The sequence below is a fragment of the Talpa occidentalis genome, unplaced genomic scaffold (assembly GCF_014898055.3).
Source record: "Talpa occidentalis isolate TD23 unplaced genomic scaffold, MPIMG_talOcc4v2.1 talOcc4.2, whole genome shotgun sequence".
Taxonomy (NCBI): Eukaryota; Metazoa; Chordata; class Mammalia; order Eulipotyphla; family Talpidae; genus Talpa; species Talpa occidentalis.
Window position 1 is genome coordinate 147,123,361 of NW_023602073.1, and position 19,503 is coordinate 147,142,863.

At 40.0% G+C, this 19,503-nt stretch overlaps 1 protein-coding gene across 5 annotated transcripts in view; it reads left to right on the forward strand.

Moving 5' to 3' along the window:
• SYNE1 (spectrin repeat containing nuclear envelope protein 1) overlaps window positions 1-19,503 on the forward strand; it is a 432,020-nt gene that overhangs the window by 353,253 nt on the left and 59,264 nt on the right. For all 5 annotated transcript variants that reach the window (XM_054697946.1, XM_054697947.1, XM_054697948.1 and 2 more), the window contains 8 exons: window positions 403-549; window positions 861-1,015; window positions 1,860-2,007; window positions 4,245-4,339; window positions 7,916-8,150; window positions 9,601-9,795; window positions 13,317-13,442; window positions 16,169-16,324. In XM_054697946.1, the coding sequence (XP_054553921.1) occupies window positions 403-549; window positions 861-1,015; window positions 1,860-2,007; window positions 4,245-4,339; window positions 7,916-8,150; window positions 9,601-9,795; window positions 13,317-13,442; window positions 16,169-16,324 (1,257 nt within the window). The remainder of the gene's footprint in view (window positions 1-402; window positions 550-860; window positions 1,016-1,859; window positions 2,008-4,244; window positions 4,340-7,915; window positions 8,151-9,600; window positions 9,796-13,316; window positions 13,443-16,168; window positions 16,325-19,503) is intronic.

Below are 19,503 nucleotides of genomic sequence, written 5' to 3' on the forward strand. Positions count from 1 at the left end.
CCCAGTGCAGCACTCAACCCGCTGCACCACTGGGGAGGCCCCTACAATGAAATTTTGCCCTTACACCAATCCCTCCCTCCATGGGACTGAGTAAAATGTGTTCAATTAATTCATGCCAATCCAATATTTCTTAGTTTGATCATATTTTATTAAATATTAGTAAATACTTGTATAAATGTATTTACTAAATAAAATATTATTACCTATTTATATTAATAGTATTTAATATTGTGTAGGAATAATTCTAAGTTTTAGGAGAGTTATAAAAATGAAGAAAACAAATCATTGTAGCCCTTATTTCTTTAGAATGACAATTTGATGCAAGCATATGAAAGGTCATTTCAATATCCATTTGCCCTGTAACTAGGTTTCTAAATGCCAATTTTCTTTTGTAACAAAAAGGCTGGAGTACTTGATTATGAAAACTTTACCAAGAGTTTAGAGGCTTTGGAGGCCTGGATCATAGAAGCTGAAGAAATTCTACAAGGGCAGGACCCTAACAACTCGTCCGACCTCTCCACCATCCGGGAAAGGATGGAGGAACTCAAGGTAGGGGCCTTTACATTCCCATCCCATATTTTCGGCTTCTCTCTCCTCTGCTTAGAATCTTGTGGAAAATTCAAAACTCCTAACATAGCCCTACTTTTTTGGTCATTTTTAACTGCTGCTTTTTATTGAAACTGAACCTGGTCAAATTGGGAACTAAGATGACAAACAGCCTCTAGAGCTTGCAAGGAAGTAGCTTTGATATGCAAAGGAGATCAAAGAGCAGTTTCCTCCCCAAATCACAAGCTGCTTGTGCCTGTGGAAGGAGCCCTATCTTTCTCCTGGGTGCTCACCTGCTTTTCAATTCCTTCCAGGGACAGATGTTGAAATTCAGCAGCATGGCCCCAGATTTGGACCGTCTGAATGAGCTTGGATACAGGTTACCCCTGAATGATAAAGAAATCAAAAGGATGCAGAATCTGAACCGACATTGGTCTCTGATCTCCTGTCAGACGACAGAGAGATTCAGGTAGGGGGACTAAGACGTGCTTTGGCCAGTCTGATCTATGAGTGGAAACAAGTTCATGATCCAAGGAGCCTCATAAAAGTTGAACTAAACTTGGGAAGGTCAAATTTTGAAGTGGTTTCCCTTGTTTAATGGACTAAATATTCTTTTAATCAGACAATCAAAAATGCTGTTGAACAAGAATATACTAAAGATGGATGCATAATTTTACCATTGTATAAAAACTTATCGTTTTAAGGTTTTAGTATTTCTTTAGTTTTTTTTTTTTAATTCTACTGCCAAACTTAAAGGCTTTGTGATAGTCAGATTGGAACTAGAGCATGTTTAACCTAGTTTTATATGCTAGATATAAGCATAACCAACAATATGTAATCATTATTCATTTCATATAGTTCTAGTTGGTTTCTTTTTTCATAGTCATTTTTTGCTAACTTCTTAATTGAGGTAACTTTGGTGTACAATATTGTACATGATATAGGAACATCGGGCCCCACCTCTTCACATGTATGTCACTACCCCACATCCACTAGCAGCACCCACCACCCTCCACCCCAGTTCATTGGGGCACCCTCCTAGTTCCCCACCCCCACCCCACCCTCCTCTGGTAGCCTCAATTCTACAGGCAGATTTCTAGGGCTTGTTTTGGTTCAGTTTTGTCTCCTCCTTTGTTTTGTTTCTTTATATTCCACACAAGTAAAATCATCTTGTGTTTGTTTTTTTCCATCTGACTGAAATCAATGATCTTGAGCTCCTCCAGTTTCACCCACGTTGTCACAAATGGCAAGATTTTATATCTTAATATAGATGCGTAGTAATAATCATTGTTCTTTGTCCTTCATTCACTCAGTAAGTTGCAGTCATTTTTGCTACAACATCAGACTTTCTTGGAAAAATGTGAAACATGGATGGAATTCCTGGTTCAAACAGAACAAAAGTTAGCAGTTGAGATTTCAGGCAATTATCAGCATCTTTTGGAGCAACAGAGAGCTCATGAGGTAAGTTTTGCCAGTGGATTTGGGGGTAATTAAAACATGTTAGTCCTTTGGGAGATGCTTCAAAACACCCAAATAGAAGGACTAAAGTGCTGCGTCTGCGTGGATGCTTGCACAGTGTTGTCTGCTTTCTTTTTTTTTTAAGATTTATTTATTTATACAAGAACTGCGGTATAGGCCAGAGGCATGGGAGGGTGAGAGGATTCACCAGAGACAGAGTGGGGAGCAGAACAGGCAGACTGACTGAAATACACTGCTGAGGGGAGCAGCGGGCGAGACAGGAGAGGTCTGCCACGCCATGTGGGTATCTCCCCGGCCGGCAGGGAATGGAACCTGAGCTGCAGAGGCTGTGGACAGCTTCACAGTGCTGCACTTAACCACCTGCACCACTGGGGATGCCCATTGTCTGCTTTCTTGGGCTTGAGGTCTTGGTATCTTAATTGCAAAATTGTGGGCCAGTCCCCTGCTCCCCTGGTTAAAAGCATACAGTGAGCTTTCAAATCCTGCAGTGTGTGTTGCTAGAATTCTGGTAAAATCTACTTATTGGTGGAATGGAGGAAGAAGGATAGAAGGGTGCTTGTAAGGAGGATAGAAAGTTTGACAACTTTCAGATTGTCACATTGCCAAGGCTAGGTGCTAAAGGCAATAAGCTTTGATCAAAAACATCTGATAAATGAAAACTATGTGTTCTTTTAAAAGCAAATATATATTTTATGCTAAGGAAATCAAACTACCAACTGTCTCCAAGTATACTTCTTAATCAAATTGTATTATAATTGTTTCTCAGAAATCATTGTGAGAGTAGATAAAAAAAGCAACAATTAACTTGTCATTGGTCTCCACTTTGTTAAAAATTGTTTTTTACTTGTTCTATGTGTTTACTAATTGTACACAAATTAAAGGATACCTAAGAGCTGAGGAAAGTTTTATTGAGAACCTAAAAGAAAATGAAACTAATTCTCAAACATTTTGCCTTAATTTTAAAAATAGAGAACTTAACTATGTGTAAGACATTTTAAGTCCAGTTTTATGGAGTTAACCAATGATGAAATAAAAGAAAATGGATTTAAAGTCCAATGAGGTATCATCACCAGCACCCACTCAGATGATGACAGTGAAAAAGATAACAAGTGTTGACGAGGGGTAAAGAAATTGGATTTCATTGCTGGTGGAAAAATAAAATGGTGAAGCTGTTTTGGAAAGCAATTTGGCAGTTCCTCAAAATGTCAAGCATGAGTTACCCTATGACCCAGTCACCCCCCTCCAGAGAGAAATTAAATATGGACCCACATAAAAACTTGCACAAGATTTTTGTTTGCAGAGACCTTATTCATAATTGCTACCAAATGGAAGCACCCAAATAACCCCCCATAGGTCTAAGAATGAATAAAATGTGGTACATCCATACATGGAATTCTACTTAGCAATAAAAAGAAACACAGTACCAAGACTCTCCAAGCAGACATCAGCCTTGAAAACTCTGTGCCAAGTGGAAGGAAGTCAGGTACCTAAAACCATTCCTGGCGTGACTACATGTATGTGAAATGTCCAGAATCAGCGAATCCATGGAAACAGAAAGTAGATTAATGGTCACCCTAGGGGTGGGGTTGAGGAGGACATGGAACTGATTGAAAATGAACATGGAGTTCTTTTTGGAGCAGTGAACGTAGTCTTAACTTGATTGTGAATATGGTTGTACATGGCTGTGACTATGATAAAAATCATTCAATTGTGTGTACACTTTAGGTGAATTATAAGGCATGCAAATTTCTTCTCTATAAATCTACTTAAAAACAGTGGAATTAACTTGAAAGACCTTCTATTGAGTGTTTTAATAGTGAAATAGTTTATTAGCCTAGTTAAATTGAAAAATAGTGAATTTAAAATAAGTGCATTTTTGTTTTCATCAACTTTTTCAAAGGTCTTTATTCTGTCTGAAAACAGACTGTTTTGCATTCAAAATTAAATCAATACAAACTATATGCTAAGTAACTTTATGAAGTGATTTGGGAAGAAAGGAAACATAATGGTACTTTGAGTCAGTTACTTTTAGTAAACAAAATTGAACTTTAAGTATATCTCAATTGGTGAAAAAATACACTCTTCCTGCACTGCAGGATTTCACACAACAATCTGATTCATCTGGAGATAAAAGCAGAATTTTCAGAAAGTTATTAGAGAACTTGTCACTCAAATTAGGAACTCTAAAGCATGTTCTTTTTTTTCTTTTTAAATAATAGTTGTTTCAAGCAGAGATGTTCAGCCGTCAGCAGATTCTGCACTCAATCATCATTGATGGACAGCGTCTCCTAGAACAAGGTCAAGTTGATGACAGGTAGGACTTTTGATATATTACATGAAGAAAGGTTCCAGTAAATTAGTCATTTTCTTTTTAATGAACAGATTAGAGGGCATATATCCAATCTTCCTAAGGCAATTGTACTACAATGAAATCTCAGTAATTGGAGCAGAGGTTTGTCTGAACCTCTGAAATGACTGAGTATTGAATCTTTTTGAAGAACTGCTATTATATTCTGGGAAAGACACAGAGTAATTGAAAATCACCCAGCCAGCCTTCACTGGTCATTGTAGGACACAGGCATTGATGAATAGATTAGAATGAATTATATTAATGAGGTATCAATGGTTTGTAAACAGAAGCTTTAATAAGTCTTGTACTGTTACAAAAATTGTATTCCTGAAAAGGAGCGTCTGGAACATCTCTCTTACTTGGCCCAGCCATGTGAACTGATTTGCTCAAGGGCCGGTAATCAAGTAGCAGCACAGTCAAGCCTGGAGCTTGCAGGCCCAGGACGAGCACCCTGTACCATGCCATGGGAGTCCCCTGTGCTTGACAGTGACTTATGACCTTAAACCACATCACAATTAACCTCAAGTCCTGCTCCCTCTTCGTTTGCTTGCCATATTTTCTCCTTATTAAAAATACAGAGGTATTTCCTACAAAATTTCCACCACCAATTCAGCCGTGGACTATCATCATAGTCCCTTGTGCTCTTCTCTCCCCAAGTTTTTTTTTTAAAGATTTATTTAATTATGCACACAAGAACTGGGGTGTAGACCAGAGGTGCAGGGGGTGAGAGGATTCCCCAGAGACAGACTGGGGAGCAGAACAGGCAGATCTACTGAAATCCACTGCTGAGGGGAGCAGTGGGCAGACAGGAGAGGTCTGCTGCGCCATGTGGGTAGCTCCCTGGCCTGCTGGAGATTGAACTTGTGCTACAGTGGCAGGTAATAGCTTGATAGTGCTTTAACCCCTGTGCCATGGGGAGGCCCCCTCCGCCATTTTGATCTTTGATCTCTCTGCCTCCCACTTCCTTGCAGAATGTCTCTGATTTATAGTTGCCTGCTATTTTTTTTAATTATTATTATTGATTTTTTTTCCTGATCCCTTATTTTGTTCCCCTATATTTCTTCTTAAGTGAAACCATCTGATACTTTTCTGTTTCCTTCTGGGGGAATACAACTGACAGGGGAAAGCATATAAGCATGCATTGTACAAAAATGAACAGTGGTGTAATATGTATGTGTGTGTGTGTGTGTGTGTGTGTGTAAAATCTAACTCTTCTTTAGATACATGGCATGTGAATTGATGATTTCATATTATACTTAGATTTCCTAAAAACAATATTTACTCTATCCTGTCTACTATCTGTGGTGTTTGGCATATAAACTGCATTGATTTTATTGCATGCAAATATCTTTCACATATTTAGGACCAGTAGTTATGATTATTACTAGTAGTAATAATAGTAGTTGTGTTTTGAGAGGATTTTTTTTTAATGTTTTGGATGCAATTTTAGTTTTAAGTGGCTGTTTCTTTGGAAGTACATGAAAGATTTTCATGATTAGGCTTGGAAGAACAAAATATGCCACATTTGTTCTATTCTAAGTAAGTCAATTTTAAATGCAAGTTTTACTGAGAATTTAAGGCCTTCAAAATAAAACAAACACAAATACAATTCCCTTATCTTTTGCTTCCTCCTCCTAGAACCAACTCTATAACAATATTATAAAAGTCCAAGTCATTAAGGAAAATAATATTTAAATTCATTCACAAACCAGTATCTACTACATTTTCAATGCTAACAAGAAATAAACATTGAATAAAGAGAAGGGGAGAGTTGGACAGGATGGATAAAGAATTTTGAAAATTGCAAGTGAAAAAAATTTAGATTAAAGCTTGTTGACTATAGGAAGGACCCAGATTATAAATGTGTTATGGTGGGTTTTTTTAAGATTTATTTATTTTTACATACAAGAATTGGGGTGTAGGACAGAGGTGCAGGGGCTGAGAGGATTCATCAGAGGCAGAGTGGGGAACAGAACAGGCAGATCTACCGAAATACACTGCTGAGGGGAGCAGCAGGGAGACAGGAAAGGTCTGCTGCACCATGGGGGTAGTAGCTCCCTGGCCAGCCAGGGATCAAACTCATGTTGCAGTGCCTGGTGATAGCTTGATAGCTCTGTCTTTAACCCCTGCACCAACAGGGAGGCCCCAAATGTGTTGTGGTTTTTAAGTTCATTTATAAGTTGTTTTCTAGAATTCAAGTTCAGCAGTGGGAACAATGTAGTGTTTTAAGTAGTTCCCCATGCTGGCAGGTATCTCAGGACAGCTCAGTTCCACGTCGTGGGCAGAGGGCCCCCAAAAGACTGGGTGGTTGCCTGAGAGAGGAAGCCAGGGCAGAATCTTTCCCAATACAGGACATTGCCAAGTCCTGAGGTTTTCAAAGATGATAAATGCTTATAACTTTAGGGGAGTGTTGGGAACCTAATTTATCACATTTGGTTCTACGGCAATGGATATAAAAATTTACTTTCAAATATAGAAGCACTAATAGCCCACATGGTTACAAAATCAAAGTTTATTTGGCAGTAGAGAAGAGGTAGAACAAGAATATAGGAGTCAGTAGATCCAAATCAGATGTGACGCTTCCCTCGACAGGAAAGGATAGTGTATCTGGGGGAAAAGACAAAACAAATGCCAGAGAGAAAAATCAAGTATTGCTACACATTAGTACTGAAATATGTGAACAAACTACAGAGAAACTCATGAACAAACCCGTATTTTCCAGTTTTAGATCCACAAGCTGAATGGTAAATAAAAATTAATAACTAATTAACTTTTTAAAGGTAGAAAGCCTATCGCTAAGGGAGAACAAGCTAAAAGATCTGAGATGATTTGGCCCCAAACTGAGAAAACATGAGTAAAATTTATTATCTCTTCCCATACGAGCCAGCTTTATAACAGGCAGTGGTAATGAGATCATTCCTGTTTTTCTAAGAACAAAATAAAATGCATTTAAAATGCAGGAAGGATGATTTAGATGCTTATTTGGAATAATTTGCTAAAGGTTAGGGTTATTCATTATGAAAGTATGCTGAATTTGTGGGGTACAGTTCTACAAATTGTTTTTAAGTAGCAATTTTACTTAAACTTAGGGTTGTAGCTAAAATAACCCTGCTTTGTTCATCCAAAGAGGGTTGTGATTCCAGCTGAAGGCGGAGGTTTTAGGGAAGTTTTGTTCCTCAGAACACACACAGGGGCTGTCATCTGCTGCATAAGGGGCTACGGGCATCACAGGGCTGGGGACACCCCCTTTGCCTTTGCTGCCACTCTCAGACACTCAGGGAGAGTGAATGACAATGACCTTATTATAGAGGAGCCTTTGACCTGTGCTGAGACACAAAAATGCTGAGTATTTGCAAACAACGACGGTTTAACTATTACTCATTTTCAAAATTACTTGCAGTCATTCTAATTACAGATCATATTTGAAAACCGCACCCTACATCACGTCTCAGGGCTGTGGCATCGGTTCGCAGGCACTGCTGTCCACGTAATGACCCCCGAGGTAACAGTGTCTTCCCCTGTGTGATTATTTCCCCACAGCGATGAGTTCAACCTGAAGTTGACGCTTCTCAGCAACCAGTGGCAGGGCGTGATCCGCAGGGCCCAGCAGAGGCGCGGCATCATCGACAGCCAGATTCGCCAGTGGCAGCGCTACCGGGAGATGGCAGAAAAGCTTCGCAAATGGCTGGCTGAAGTGTCCTATCTCCCCGCAAGTGGCCTCGGCAGTGTCCCAATACCACTTCAGCAAGCAAGGACCCTCTTTGATGAAGTGCAAGTAAGAGCCACGGCCCACTGTTTTCAAAGCTCTTCTACATTTCCACCACACACTTTACCCTAGTCTCAGTTCTGCAGAAGATTCCCGAGGGACTTTGGAATGAGGACAGATATTATTTGCAAATGTCAGCAGAAACCTACAAAGCAGTTGCATCAGAACGTCCCCTACTTAAAGATGAGAGGATGGTAGTACCCAGCCTTTCACAGGACGCCTTCCTCTTCACACACCAAGGCCTCCTGGCAGCTCACTGTACCCCTGCATAGACGGAGAGGCAAGGAAAGGAATCCTTTTCATTGCTTCTGTGTCCTTTACTCGGGAGCTTGTACCTCGAGCATACCAAAAGCGATTATCAGCTCAGACCCATCTGAGCCCTTGATGTCACCCCTCACTTTCACCAGCCTGGGGCTGTGGGACTCCCACCCCTTACACATGGCTTCTACTACCCTCTGTCCTCTACCAGCAGAGAAGAGTCCAGTGGGCACCTTCTGGTCACATTGCCCTTCTGAGCATTCGACTCATGACTCTGCGTTTTGCAATTGTATCCATGTGCCTCTCAGACGTAATGTGTTCTGGAGGGGCCAGAGGAGCCGCAATCCCAGGAAATGTCATTGCCAGCTGTCTGATCTCCAGCAGGAGCCTGGCATTATTCTAGAGCTGTGCTCTTTGTTTCTCTCTCTCCCCATGGCTGAGCTGCCCCACATTTCTATTCACACCACCGCCACCTTAGATCAGGCGCCCGTGATTTCTTACCCAGACAGACCATGGCTCCCCGGCCCGGCTCCGCATACCCAGTGTGAGCTCTTGCTCCATCCCACTTTCTGCTCTACCGCTCAGTGCTGTCATCTGAGCACGTCACTTCCCTGCTTCGTGTTCTTCTGTGAATCTCAGTCACTTCTGCCATAAAAACCAAATTTCTGTGCCCAGCCTAGTCTTGCCTTATCCTCCACCGCTCTTGCATGCACCCTGTGTTCCAGCCGCTGAAAACCGTGCCCCGTTTCACTTCCTGAATTCATCCTTTTCCTCTTGTCTTGTGAATCTGCCCATCCCCACGTCCCTCTGTGGGTGGTGGCTTCTTCCTGACTCCTGTCCCTCATCCAGATGCCTTGTTCTGGTTGGGTTCCTGTGTCTTTCAAGACGCATGCACCCTTCACCCCTCACCCTGAGGAAGCCTCTCTGTGAACCATGTGGGCTGGGTGCCCCGCTGTGTTCCCTGTGTCAGTCTTAGACAGCAGCTCTCTGCTGCCTCAAGATTGCATTTACCTGAGGGAGAGACACAGGCCTCTTCCTGTTGAATTCTCATTCATTCATGTACAAAGTACTAGCTCAGTAAATGCTTATGAGACGAAAGAGGGCATCCTGTATATACAACCAGTCAGAGTCATTTCAAAACACTTATTATGATAAATGGCGGAGAAAAGAATGAAAAGTTAAAAGCTATGGTTCCTTTCAGTTCAAGGAAAAGGTGTTCCTGAGACAACAAGGCAGCTACATCCTCACGGTAGAGGCGGGCAAGCAGCTCCTGCTCTCAGCCGACAGCGGGGCCGAGGCCTCCCTGCAGGCCGAGCTCACCGACATCCAGGAGAAGTGGAGATCGGCCAGCACGCGTCTGGAGGAGCAGAAGAAAAAGCTGGCTTTCCTGTTGAAGGTAAGCTCAGTGTTTTTCTCCTGTAAACAGAAAGCAGCTTACAGGCCTTCTGAAAGAGAAATAAGGCAGAGGGAAAAGGAAATATCAGATAGTCTCACTGATGTGTGGAACATAAAGATTTATTTATGCATATGAGAACTAGGGTGCAGGCCAGAGGTGCGGGGTGGTGAGAGGATTCACCAGAGACAGAGGGGGGAGCAGAACAGGTAGATCTACTGAAATACACTGCTGAGGGGAGCAGCAGGGAGACAGGAGAGGTCTGCTATGTCATGTGGCTAGCTCCCTGGCTGGCTGGGGATTGAACTCATGTTGCAATGGCTGCAGACAGCTTCACAGTGCTGGGACTTAACCCCTTGCGCCACCAGGGAGGCCCCTGATGTGTGGAATGTAGAGGAACTGAACAAAAGGCCAGGAAAAAGACAAAGCTTGCAAGCTGTCCCTGGATCTGAGGCACACAGCAGGGGAGGGGAGAGCAGGAGGGACTGTGGTGATGGTCACGGGTGCTGTAGTGGTGTAAGAACCACGGGGACTGCACCTGAGGGGAGAATCAAATGCTGTCCAAAAATTAACATCTATGTAAGAAAATAAATTTAATCATAAAAATAAAAATAATAAAAAAGTGCCCTCTGAATGGTGCTTCTTTCTCCCATCATCATCCTTTGACCCAATAATTCAAAGTGCATTATCACAGAAGCAGTATTTTGACACCCAGTGTCTGACTGAAGATTATGTCCTGTCTACAAGACAGGGGCATACTGGGATGGTGCTAAGGGAAAAACAATGAAAAGACTAAATAAAATCCATGTGAGTAGAACGAGAAAGCAAAATACTTGCCACCTAGCTCACTGGACTTACACGGGTACGTAATTTAGAGCAGTTGTGATACATTGAGTGGAACTTATCACACGTAGTATTGAGCAGTTAGAGCTCCACTCAGGAGGAGAAATCATAACACATTCTACAATGATATAAACCTCAGTTCAAAGAAAATTACCCATGAAACAATATAAAAATTAAAAGTACTGATATTAAAAACTAATTAGGTAAAATGGCAACACACTCATACTAGTCCATTAAAAAAAAATAGACTTTGCCTTATCTTGCACAAACTGGAAAAGTTTCTGAATTGTTAGCAGTTTGTCTTTCAAGAAAATCCCCTATCAAAGTAGTTTTAAGTCTAGTAAGACTGTCCAAGTGGTGAGGTCTGATTAATCACCAGTGCTAAGCCAGGAGCCCCATGATGACTTTATAAATCTAGACAGGAATGTGAAGTGTCATTTCCACACCCTAATTTAAGACTCTAAAGTGGTTTTCAAGATTAATATCTCATATTTTATGACAGCGAAAGGCCTGTACAGAAGATAGTCTCGATTTGATCATCGCTTAGTCCAGCAGGCTGCTCAGAGGTAAAATCTCCAGGAGGCGCACTAAGCATGAAAGATGCTTTAGGTGTCTTGGTTAGACACTTGGCATAAGTCCATAAAGCATAACTCCTTAGCATAAGGGTCACACACCACTTAGGGCCATGTAGATTGAGCCACACCTCACACAATGCACATTTTCCCCTTACTTTCTAATTCTATATCAAGTATGACATCAGCTATTGAGAAGCACATAGACTCTAAACTCAGACAGACTCAGATTAAAACCATCGTAATCAAAACAGCCTGGGTAACTCAACCTAGGCGAGCCTTAGTTTCCTGACCTGTAAAGTGGGTATGATTATACCACCTTCATGTGGAATGGTGAGGACTTAATGAATTAACGCAGGGAAATCATGTGTCACAGAACCTGAAACAAATTCACTGCTCAATAAATGACAGTAATTATCATTGTTGATATAGTTATCATTTTGAAAAATCAACACAACTTTCTGTATGTTGATAATCAGGAACACTTTAATGAGATTATCTGTGACCTTGGTTCAAGATCTGTCACTTTTGGTTCAAAGGTAATAGCTAAAGTTAATGGAACACATTTTCCATTTTTTAATGCCTACTGTATGCACAACCATAGGGGTCATGATTTTTATTAATTAACAAATTACCTTTAGTGCGGAAAACAATCAAAAATGTTTGAGCATCTGAAAAAGAACTGTTTGCACAAAGAACAATTCGTCAGTAATACAATCTGCCTGATTCTTCTTTTTTAAATCTTTTTTCTTTAACGGAAGGATTAGGCACATTGTAACTCATTTTGCAGGGAACATGTTAATCATATTTTTTTCTTATTTGAACTGTGAGTTTTGGACATATTCCCATGACTTAGTAAGGTGAGATAGATGAGTCACTGCTTTTGCTTTTCTTGTCTGACTGTTTGTTGATGTGTGAAACATCCATTTTGATAGATATTTGCAGACCATAACGTTAAGTTATTTCCTTATGAGTCATGTAGTGAAAAGAAGTGGTTGTAACTTCAGAATCTCAGCCATTCCTGGAAAGGGGAGTCTCTATTCTTGTTAAAGTTTGTTTTATTTTGAATTATGCATTTGGTTCTATTTACCTAAGAAGGAATTTATGAAGTGGTAATAAATTCAAATGTTTATACAGCCTTATTTTTGTATGTCTTTTCACAGATATAATGCATGTTTATTTTTAATTCTTTTTTTTAAAGATTTATTTATTTGTGCATACAAGAGCTGGGGCCAGAGATGCAGGGGCTTGAGAGGATTCACCAGAGACAGAGCGGGGAACAGAACAGGCAGACTGACTGAAACCCACAGCTGAGGGGAGCAGTGGGTGAGACAGGAGAGGTCTGCTGCATCATGTGGGTTGCTCCCTGGCCAGCTGGGGATCGAACTCATGCTGCAGAGGCTGTGGATTGCTTCATAGTGTGGTGCTTAACCCCTTGCACCACCAGGGAGGCCCCCAAATTTTTAATTTTTAATGGTCTAAATTAGTATGCCAAAAATCAAGCCATTATAATTTTATACCTTACGTGACTACCTGCTTTGTAATCACATCTTAATACTGTTATAAAATAATATATACTAATAATATTATGAACTTTAGGACTATAAGACCAATTTTTCGCTACCAGGAGGGCAAGAGGGGAGGAGGCAGTAAATCAGGAAAGGGAGGACAGTGGTGCAGTCAAGTGTAGACTTGGACTTTTGACGGTGACCTGCCTGTAGGAGACACACATGTTGATTCTCAGCAGTGAGCACCTGAAGCTTGTTTAATGTTATAATGTAATATTATTTCAGTAAGAAAAATGTCTGGGTATTGTATTTCGTGCCTTTAGACCTGTACTTCCTTTAATCCTAAAACAATTACAGAAGTTTTGCATTATTTCCATCCCTCGGGAAAACAGAGACTTCATTAACTGCTTAAAGTCACATGGATAATAGAGTCCACCTAGAACTCAGCTCTTCTTATGTTGCCTGCCAGGATGATGGGTTTGCACACATCCTCCCATTATTCATATCTTCCTTTTAGAATTAAGAAGGGTGTTTCCTGTATTTCCCAATTCCTAGCCCCCCACTCCCAAATCCATGACATTTCTTTCTTCTCCCACTATAGGACTGGGAAAAGTGTGAGAAGGGAATCGCTGATTCTCTGGAGAAACTACGAATGTTCAAAAAGAAGCTCTCCCAGCCGCTACCAGACCACCATGAAGAGCTCCACGTGGAGCAAATGCGTTGCAAGGTAATTACTGGATGGAGCCTTCACTGTCACCTGCCACGTTCCCGTCAAAGTCCCCTGGGCATCTGCATGTACTTGCAGCTCCTTGTACATTGCATGAGGGCCCACAGTCCTGCTAAACCTTGGTTGTTGATTTATTGCAGTTGATGAAATTATAGACTAGCTTATGGATTCTTTGAAAGAAGTAATTGAAAATGTAAAATATAATATAAAAATATGTTTGAAAGCTGGGTCCAGAGCAGTAAAAGCAGCCTTTTTAAAGGGCCCCCACGAGAGAGTCATTTCAGCAGTTGAGTCTACTTTACAGGAAGAAGAAAGAGGCTTTGCATTCCAGGAAATTCTGCAGACAGCACCCCTGAGAGGAGCACACCCTGCCTCCAGAACCTTCTGCATGGCAAGCAGGAACGATAAACGGCTGGTCTCAGTTTGTGCATGAAGGCACACAGTCCTTCAGTTACACAGAGCGCTGACTTCTTAAAGATTACTATCAGCACCTCAAATCACTGCTGAAATAAATCAGTAGTCGAGACCGACCACTCCTTGCTTCATGAGCTCATTGAGACCAGCATGATTTAGTGGCTGTAGGAGTCATTCCATTCACACCTGTATTTTCTCAGTAACAGAGATCAGTCATTTATCGTTTCTGCTTTCTATGCCGAAGGTTCTGGAAGGGTGTGCTCTTCTCAGGCCTGCTGTCCACAGAATTTCCAGGCTATGGAGCTTTAAACTTCATAGCCAAGTGGAGAGCTTGGGGAGCAGTTCTCTGCTGAACAATGTGTGGCTCAAATCAGAACTACTGCTAAAGATGCTTTTTGTTCAAATTATATGTGGATTTAAGTTCCCCATCATTAGCAAATATTTAGTCATTTCATTCTGTTTGAAACTTCACACATACTCATAGGACTTGGATTCTAATCAGAGGTTCTCTATTCACTTTGGCTAAAATTGCCCTAAACATTTTAAAAAAAAAAACTAACTTTTGAAAAATTCTAGAAATCTTGAAAATCATGGATATAAGCTTTTTTCCCTTCAATGTTAACATTGAAGGATATTTTTCAAAACTTGGAAGAGGCAGATTTAAGAAAAATGAAAGGTAGCGTATTTTACATCAGCACTGGCAAGTGACATAGTATCTGGTATAAACTTAGAAGTTTGTGAAGAGTAAAGAGAGTTTATTCTAGTCTGTGACTGTAAATTTATAACAAGTGATTATGAAAACTACTGTTAAGCAGAAAAAGAAAACTACTGTAAGAGAAAACTACTGTTAAGCACTCCTCCTGTGTGCCAGTAAGTAGACTAAAGCTTTCTCAGTCGGTTTGAGTTTAAGTTGATGAAGACGCTGTTTTTTTTCCATTTCACAGATGTGAAACTGGGCTGGAAATTTAATAACACTTCCAAGTTAGTATTTCCTGACTCTCAACACTCTATTTTTACCACATAATAGGTGTATACACTGTGAACTGAAATAATTCATTTTGGGCCAGTGCTATTATGTTTCTTTCTTAATCCATACACCAAATCTGATGTTTGAGTTGGGGGCTCAAAACTGGTATAAGAAGGCAATGTTCACATTGGTATGCCATTTAATATGAATAGGGATTTAAACAAAAATGCTGCATATTTCATACACTTGGATGGTTCTGTCTTTCTGCCAAATATTGTGATCATGGTAGTTGTCTCCCAAAATATGTAACAGTTGCAAACATGAGCTGCTATTGAGTTTGAAGATTAAAAGTAGGATGCATTTTGGTCCAGCTCTCTGCTACTGTTCCCCAAACCACCCTTAGCAGCAAAACAAAGCAATTACCTGGAAAATTCAGACTGAAGCCTTATTTGCCTTAATTGCCTAGGAAGTTAGCCTCAGCCAGTACAGTTAATTGCCTTTGCCTTTGAAAACTTGTCTCCTATGTGAAGAGACAAAAAATAAATTAGCTGGAATCTAAAAACATCAACAGTTGGCAAAGAGGAAGAGTTATACAAATTGTAAAACTGGTCATCTGTTCAAAGCATTGCAAAAACTAATGTCAATTCAAATACTATTATGTGGACTTTTTCTTAAATGATTGCCACAAATGTCAGGGTATGTGTATATATTTTTTTCAATAAATTAAAGAACTCTGCTCCTGCAGAGAATGTATTCCGGCTGTTATTCTATCTATCTATCTATCTATCTATCTATCTATCTATCTATCTATCTATCTATCTATGTATCTATCTATCATTTCAGTAAATGTAACATTTAGTTCACTTTTAAATTGAGTAATAGCAGATATTTTCAGTTTTTACATTGTAAACATATATCACAGAATCAGCAACCCACAGTGTTTGAAGATACAGTTAATTTTTAAAAATATTTTATTAACATGATCAATAACTTGGGACAAAAGGATAAGGCAGGTTAGCAGTTTACTAAATCAGATTAAAAGTAAAGCAGCTCAGTGAAGTGATGACATTAACTTAGAAAAATGTTCATAATTGATTAATGAAATGGTAAATGGTCGGAGAGTATAGGAAGCACCCTGATATTATATCAAAAGAACTTGGCAAATTATCAGATTATGTGGAAAGTAAATGGGGTAGAGACCAAGTCAGATATTCAAATAGAATAGGATGGAAAGGTAATTGTAACAAGAGGAGATTCAAAATACATTTCAGATGTTATTGGTGATTCTTATCCATGGGTATTCAAGGTTTTTTGTTTTGTTTTGTTTGTTTTTTTTTAAATCTAGGAATTGGAAAGTGCAGTTAGTAGCTGGACAGACGACTTGGCACAGTTGACCCTGTTGAAGGACACCCTTTGTGCCTACATCAGTGCAGATGATATCTCCATCCTCAATGAGCGCATGGAGCTCCTGCAAAGGCAGTGGGAGGAACTGTGCCATCAGGTAAAACAGATTCTGGACTTTGTAGTATTTCAGGAAGTTGGAAAACTAAGTGATATCTTGGAATGTCAAATGACTTGACCAACATTTGGCCCATCCCATCACTTCCACTCATGTACAAGGAAGAACTCTGTTTTTATTATGAGACTACTTCAGACTGAGACAATTCTATCTTAATATTATATTTTAGATGCACCCAAACTGGAATTTTTTGCTCTATTTTTTACCAACTAGCATATTAGTTTTAGGAGGAAAAATAGTTTTGTTGTTCATAGGTGTGGTTTTGCTAGGTGGCCTCCTTCGTGATTTAGACGTGAAAAAACAGCTAATGTCATGGAGCTGATTTTGTTCATGGAACATTTCTTGCTGCTGCTGATTAAAGTAATTGATAATTGTATGGATTTTTTTTCTTACTATATTCATTTATCAAGTACCTTCTATATGGATGATGCCTTGAAGGAGATCCAGACTGGTTTTTTTTTTTTTTTTTTAAGATTTATTTATTTATGCATACAAGAGCTGGGGTACAGGCCAGAGGTGTAGGGGGTGAGAGGATTCACCAGAGACAGAGTGGGGAACAGAAAAGGCAGGTTGACCGAAGTACACTGCTGAGGGGAGCAGTGGGCGTGTCAGTAGAGGTCTGCTGCACCATGTGGGTTGCTCCCTGGCCAGCCGGGGATCGAACTCATGCTGCAGAAGCTGCGGACAGCTTCATAGATTGCGTCTTAATCCCTTGCACCACCAGGGAGGCCCCCAGACGGGTTTTTTACCTAGAAGTGAAAGGGAAAGATTTCATGGAAAGACAGTGAGAAATAGCATCTGCAAAATCCAAGGCAAAGGGGTATAGCTAAGGACCCATGAGTGAGGAATGGGCTCTGCCCATAAATCTGGAGAGCAGCACTCTAGGAAGCAGGGAAGGTGTCTGGACTCTTTTTTTTCTCATACCATCTGCCATGCCTGGCACATAGTAGGCTGTAGTGCATGTTTGTTGAATGAATCATTCACATTAATTATTGTGAATCTCACAAGAACTTATAGATATTGCTGCTATCAAATAAGCAACTGGGCTGAGACGAAAATCAGTCCAGGAGAGTCAATACAATAAAGAGAAAACTGGGTTAAACAGTATAAAGATGGAAGCCAACTGGCAGTATGGATTGCCAAGGATAAAGGAAATGCTTGTTAAAGTGGCTCAATCTTAAACTGAGTGCTGAGACAGCATGTGGAGGAGATAGATTGATGTGGAGCGAGCCACAGCTGTGTTGGAAGGGGTTGCTGCCTGAGTAAAGGTGGGGAATGGTAAGTGGACAGAGGACCTTGTTGGGGATAGTAGATGTTGGAAGGATGAGGAAGGCACTTACAAGAAGAGGCCTCTTTGTACCTCCCCAGTTTCAGGCCAATTACTCTGCCCTGGAGATATCTTCACATCATCCTCCCCACTTCTCAGTCTCCTGAGATGTATTTTCATAATCAGGAAACATTAAACAGTTTTAGAGTCTCATAGCTTCTTGATTCATTTGACAATTAACAAGAAATTTATCAATAGGAAAATTTCTCTCTGTGTGTTTAGAGGACAAGCCAACCAAGTATTTCTTAAGACCGTGAGCCAAAGGAAAATTTTGGAGCATGCTGATGAATGTGAGAACAGTTTCCTACAAGTAAAAATTTTTGAAAAGAAAAACAGTAAGAGCCGATTTTCACAAACATGCTAACTATTAGACATAATTCAAAATTATCTTAGCCACTTTTTGTCGAGCTCCATATTCTCAGTGAACACAAGAAGTGTGATGTGTGAGGGGTGATAATGTTAATTATTATACTTTATTATTTTCTGATTTCTTCTATCCCAAGTCAGTGGATTACCATCCAGAAAATTATTGTATAATTTTTAATGTAAAGATTTTGCAATGGCTGAGGAGATAAATGGAGGGTATTTGGTAGATACAACCATTGGGAAAGAATCACAGCCATGTTCAGTTACTCTTGTAAGCTCTTCATTTGTTTTTCTTAAAATCGAGAAAAGCCTAGCAGTATTTCCTGACTCAACACTTTTCATCATATTTATTGGGAATGAATTAGGCTATATCTATTTCTCTGCCTAGATGATATCTCTAAAGCCTTTAGCGAGATAACAGTTTAGATACGGGCACCCATACCCCTCCCACCCTACCATAATGGCCCTCGCTGAGTCCTTGCTAAGACCAGCTTCCTCCTCAGGTGATTCCTTCCCTTCTATTTTCTAACTGCCTTCTTTCAAATTTCACCACTCCAAGATTCAATTATCAAGATTATCAGTCCTCGATATTTTCCAGTTCTTCTGAGCTGTGCCATCTTTTTTTTGTTTGTGAGTTGATTTCACGACTCTGAGGGTCTGGAGGACAAAGACCATCTCTTTGTATACGCAGTATCTACAGCAGCTCAGTGTTCTTATGTGCTGTTAATATCAGCATATGTCTTTATACTGTGTTCCTCTATCTGCAAAATAATGACAAGGTTTCTAATATATTGGGGAGGTTAAAAATATTATGATTATTCAATACTTTTTGACTTAGGGATTCAGGCTCTGTATAAAAATGCCATAAGACACAAGAGAGAACAATAAGGTAAGTTCTCAGAAACTAATGTACAGTGTGATTATGTTAGCAAGACTATGAATTGCTAATAGAGTAGATCTTAAATATTCTCACCACACCAAAAAATCAGCAACTACTTGAGGTGATGGTGGTGTTAACTAACTGTGGTAGCCATTTAGCAATCCTCTCATCTAATCTAATTGTTTCTAATTATCACATTGTACACCTTAAACATACACAACATTATCCGTTAATTGTATCTCAGTAAATCTGAACACAGCAAAAGGGGGGACATTTATATGCAGTAAAATTGCACATCAAACTTAGATTTACATAGGAAGCCATCTGGAAGTATATTTTAAAGTTGCTGTTGATCATGTGATGCAGTGTGAAGAGCTTAATAACCTTGCACCTGTATGTACAGTGAGACATCAAAAAAAAAAGAGGAAGCAGAGATTCACATTGGGTTTCTAGAAACTACATTGAGTGTCTTACAGCATGAAGCCAAAGCAGATTCCTCTCACATTAATTACTTCAATCTAAATAAAATGATTTAAACTAGTGAGAGTTTAGTCATGGATGTTCACAACAAGTGTGCCAGGATTAGAC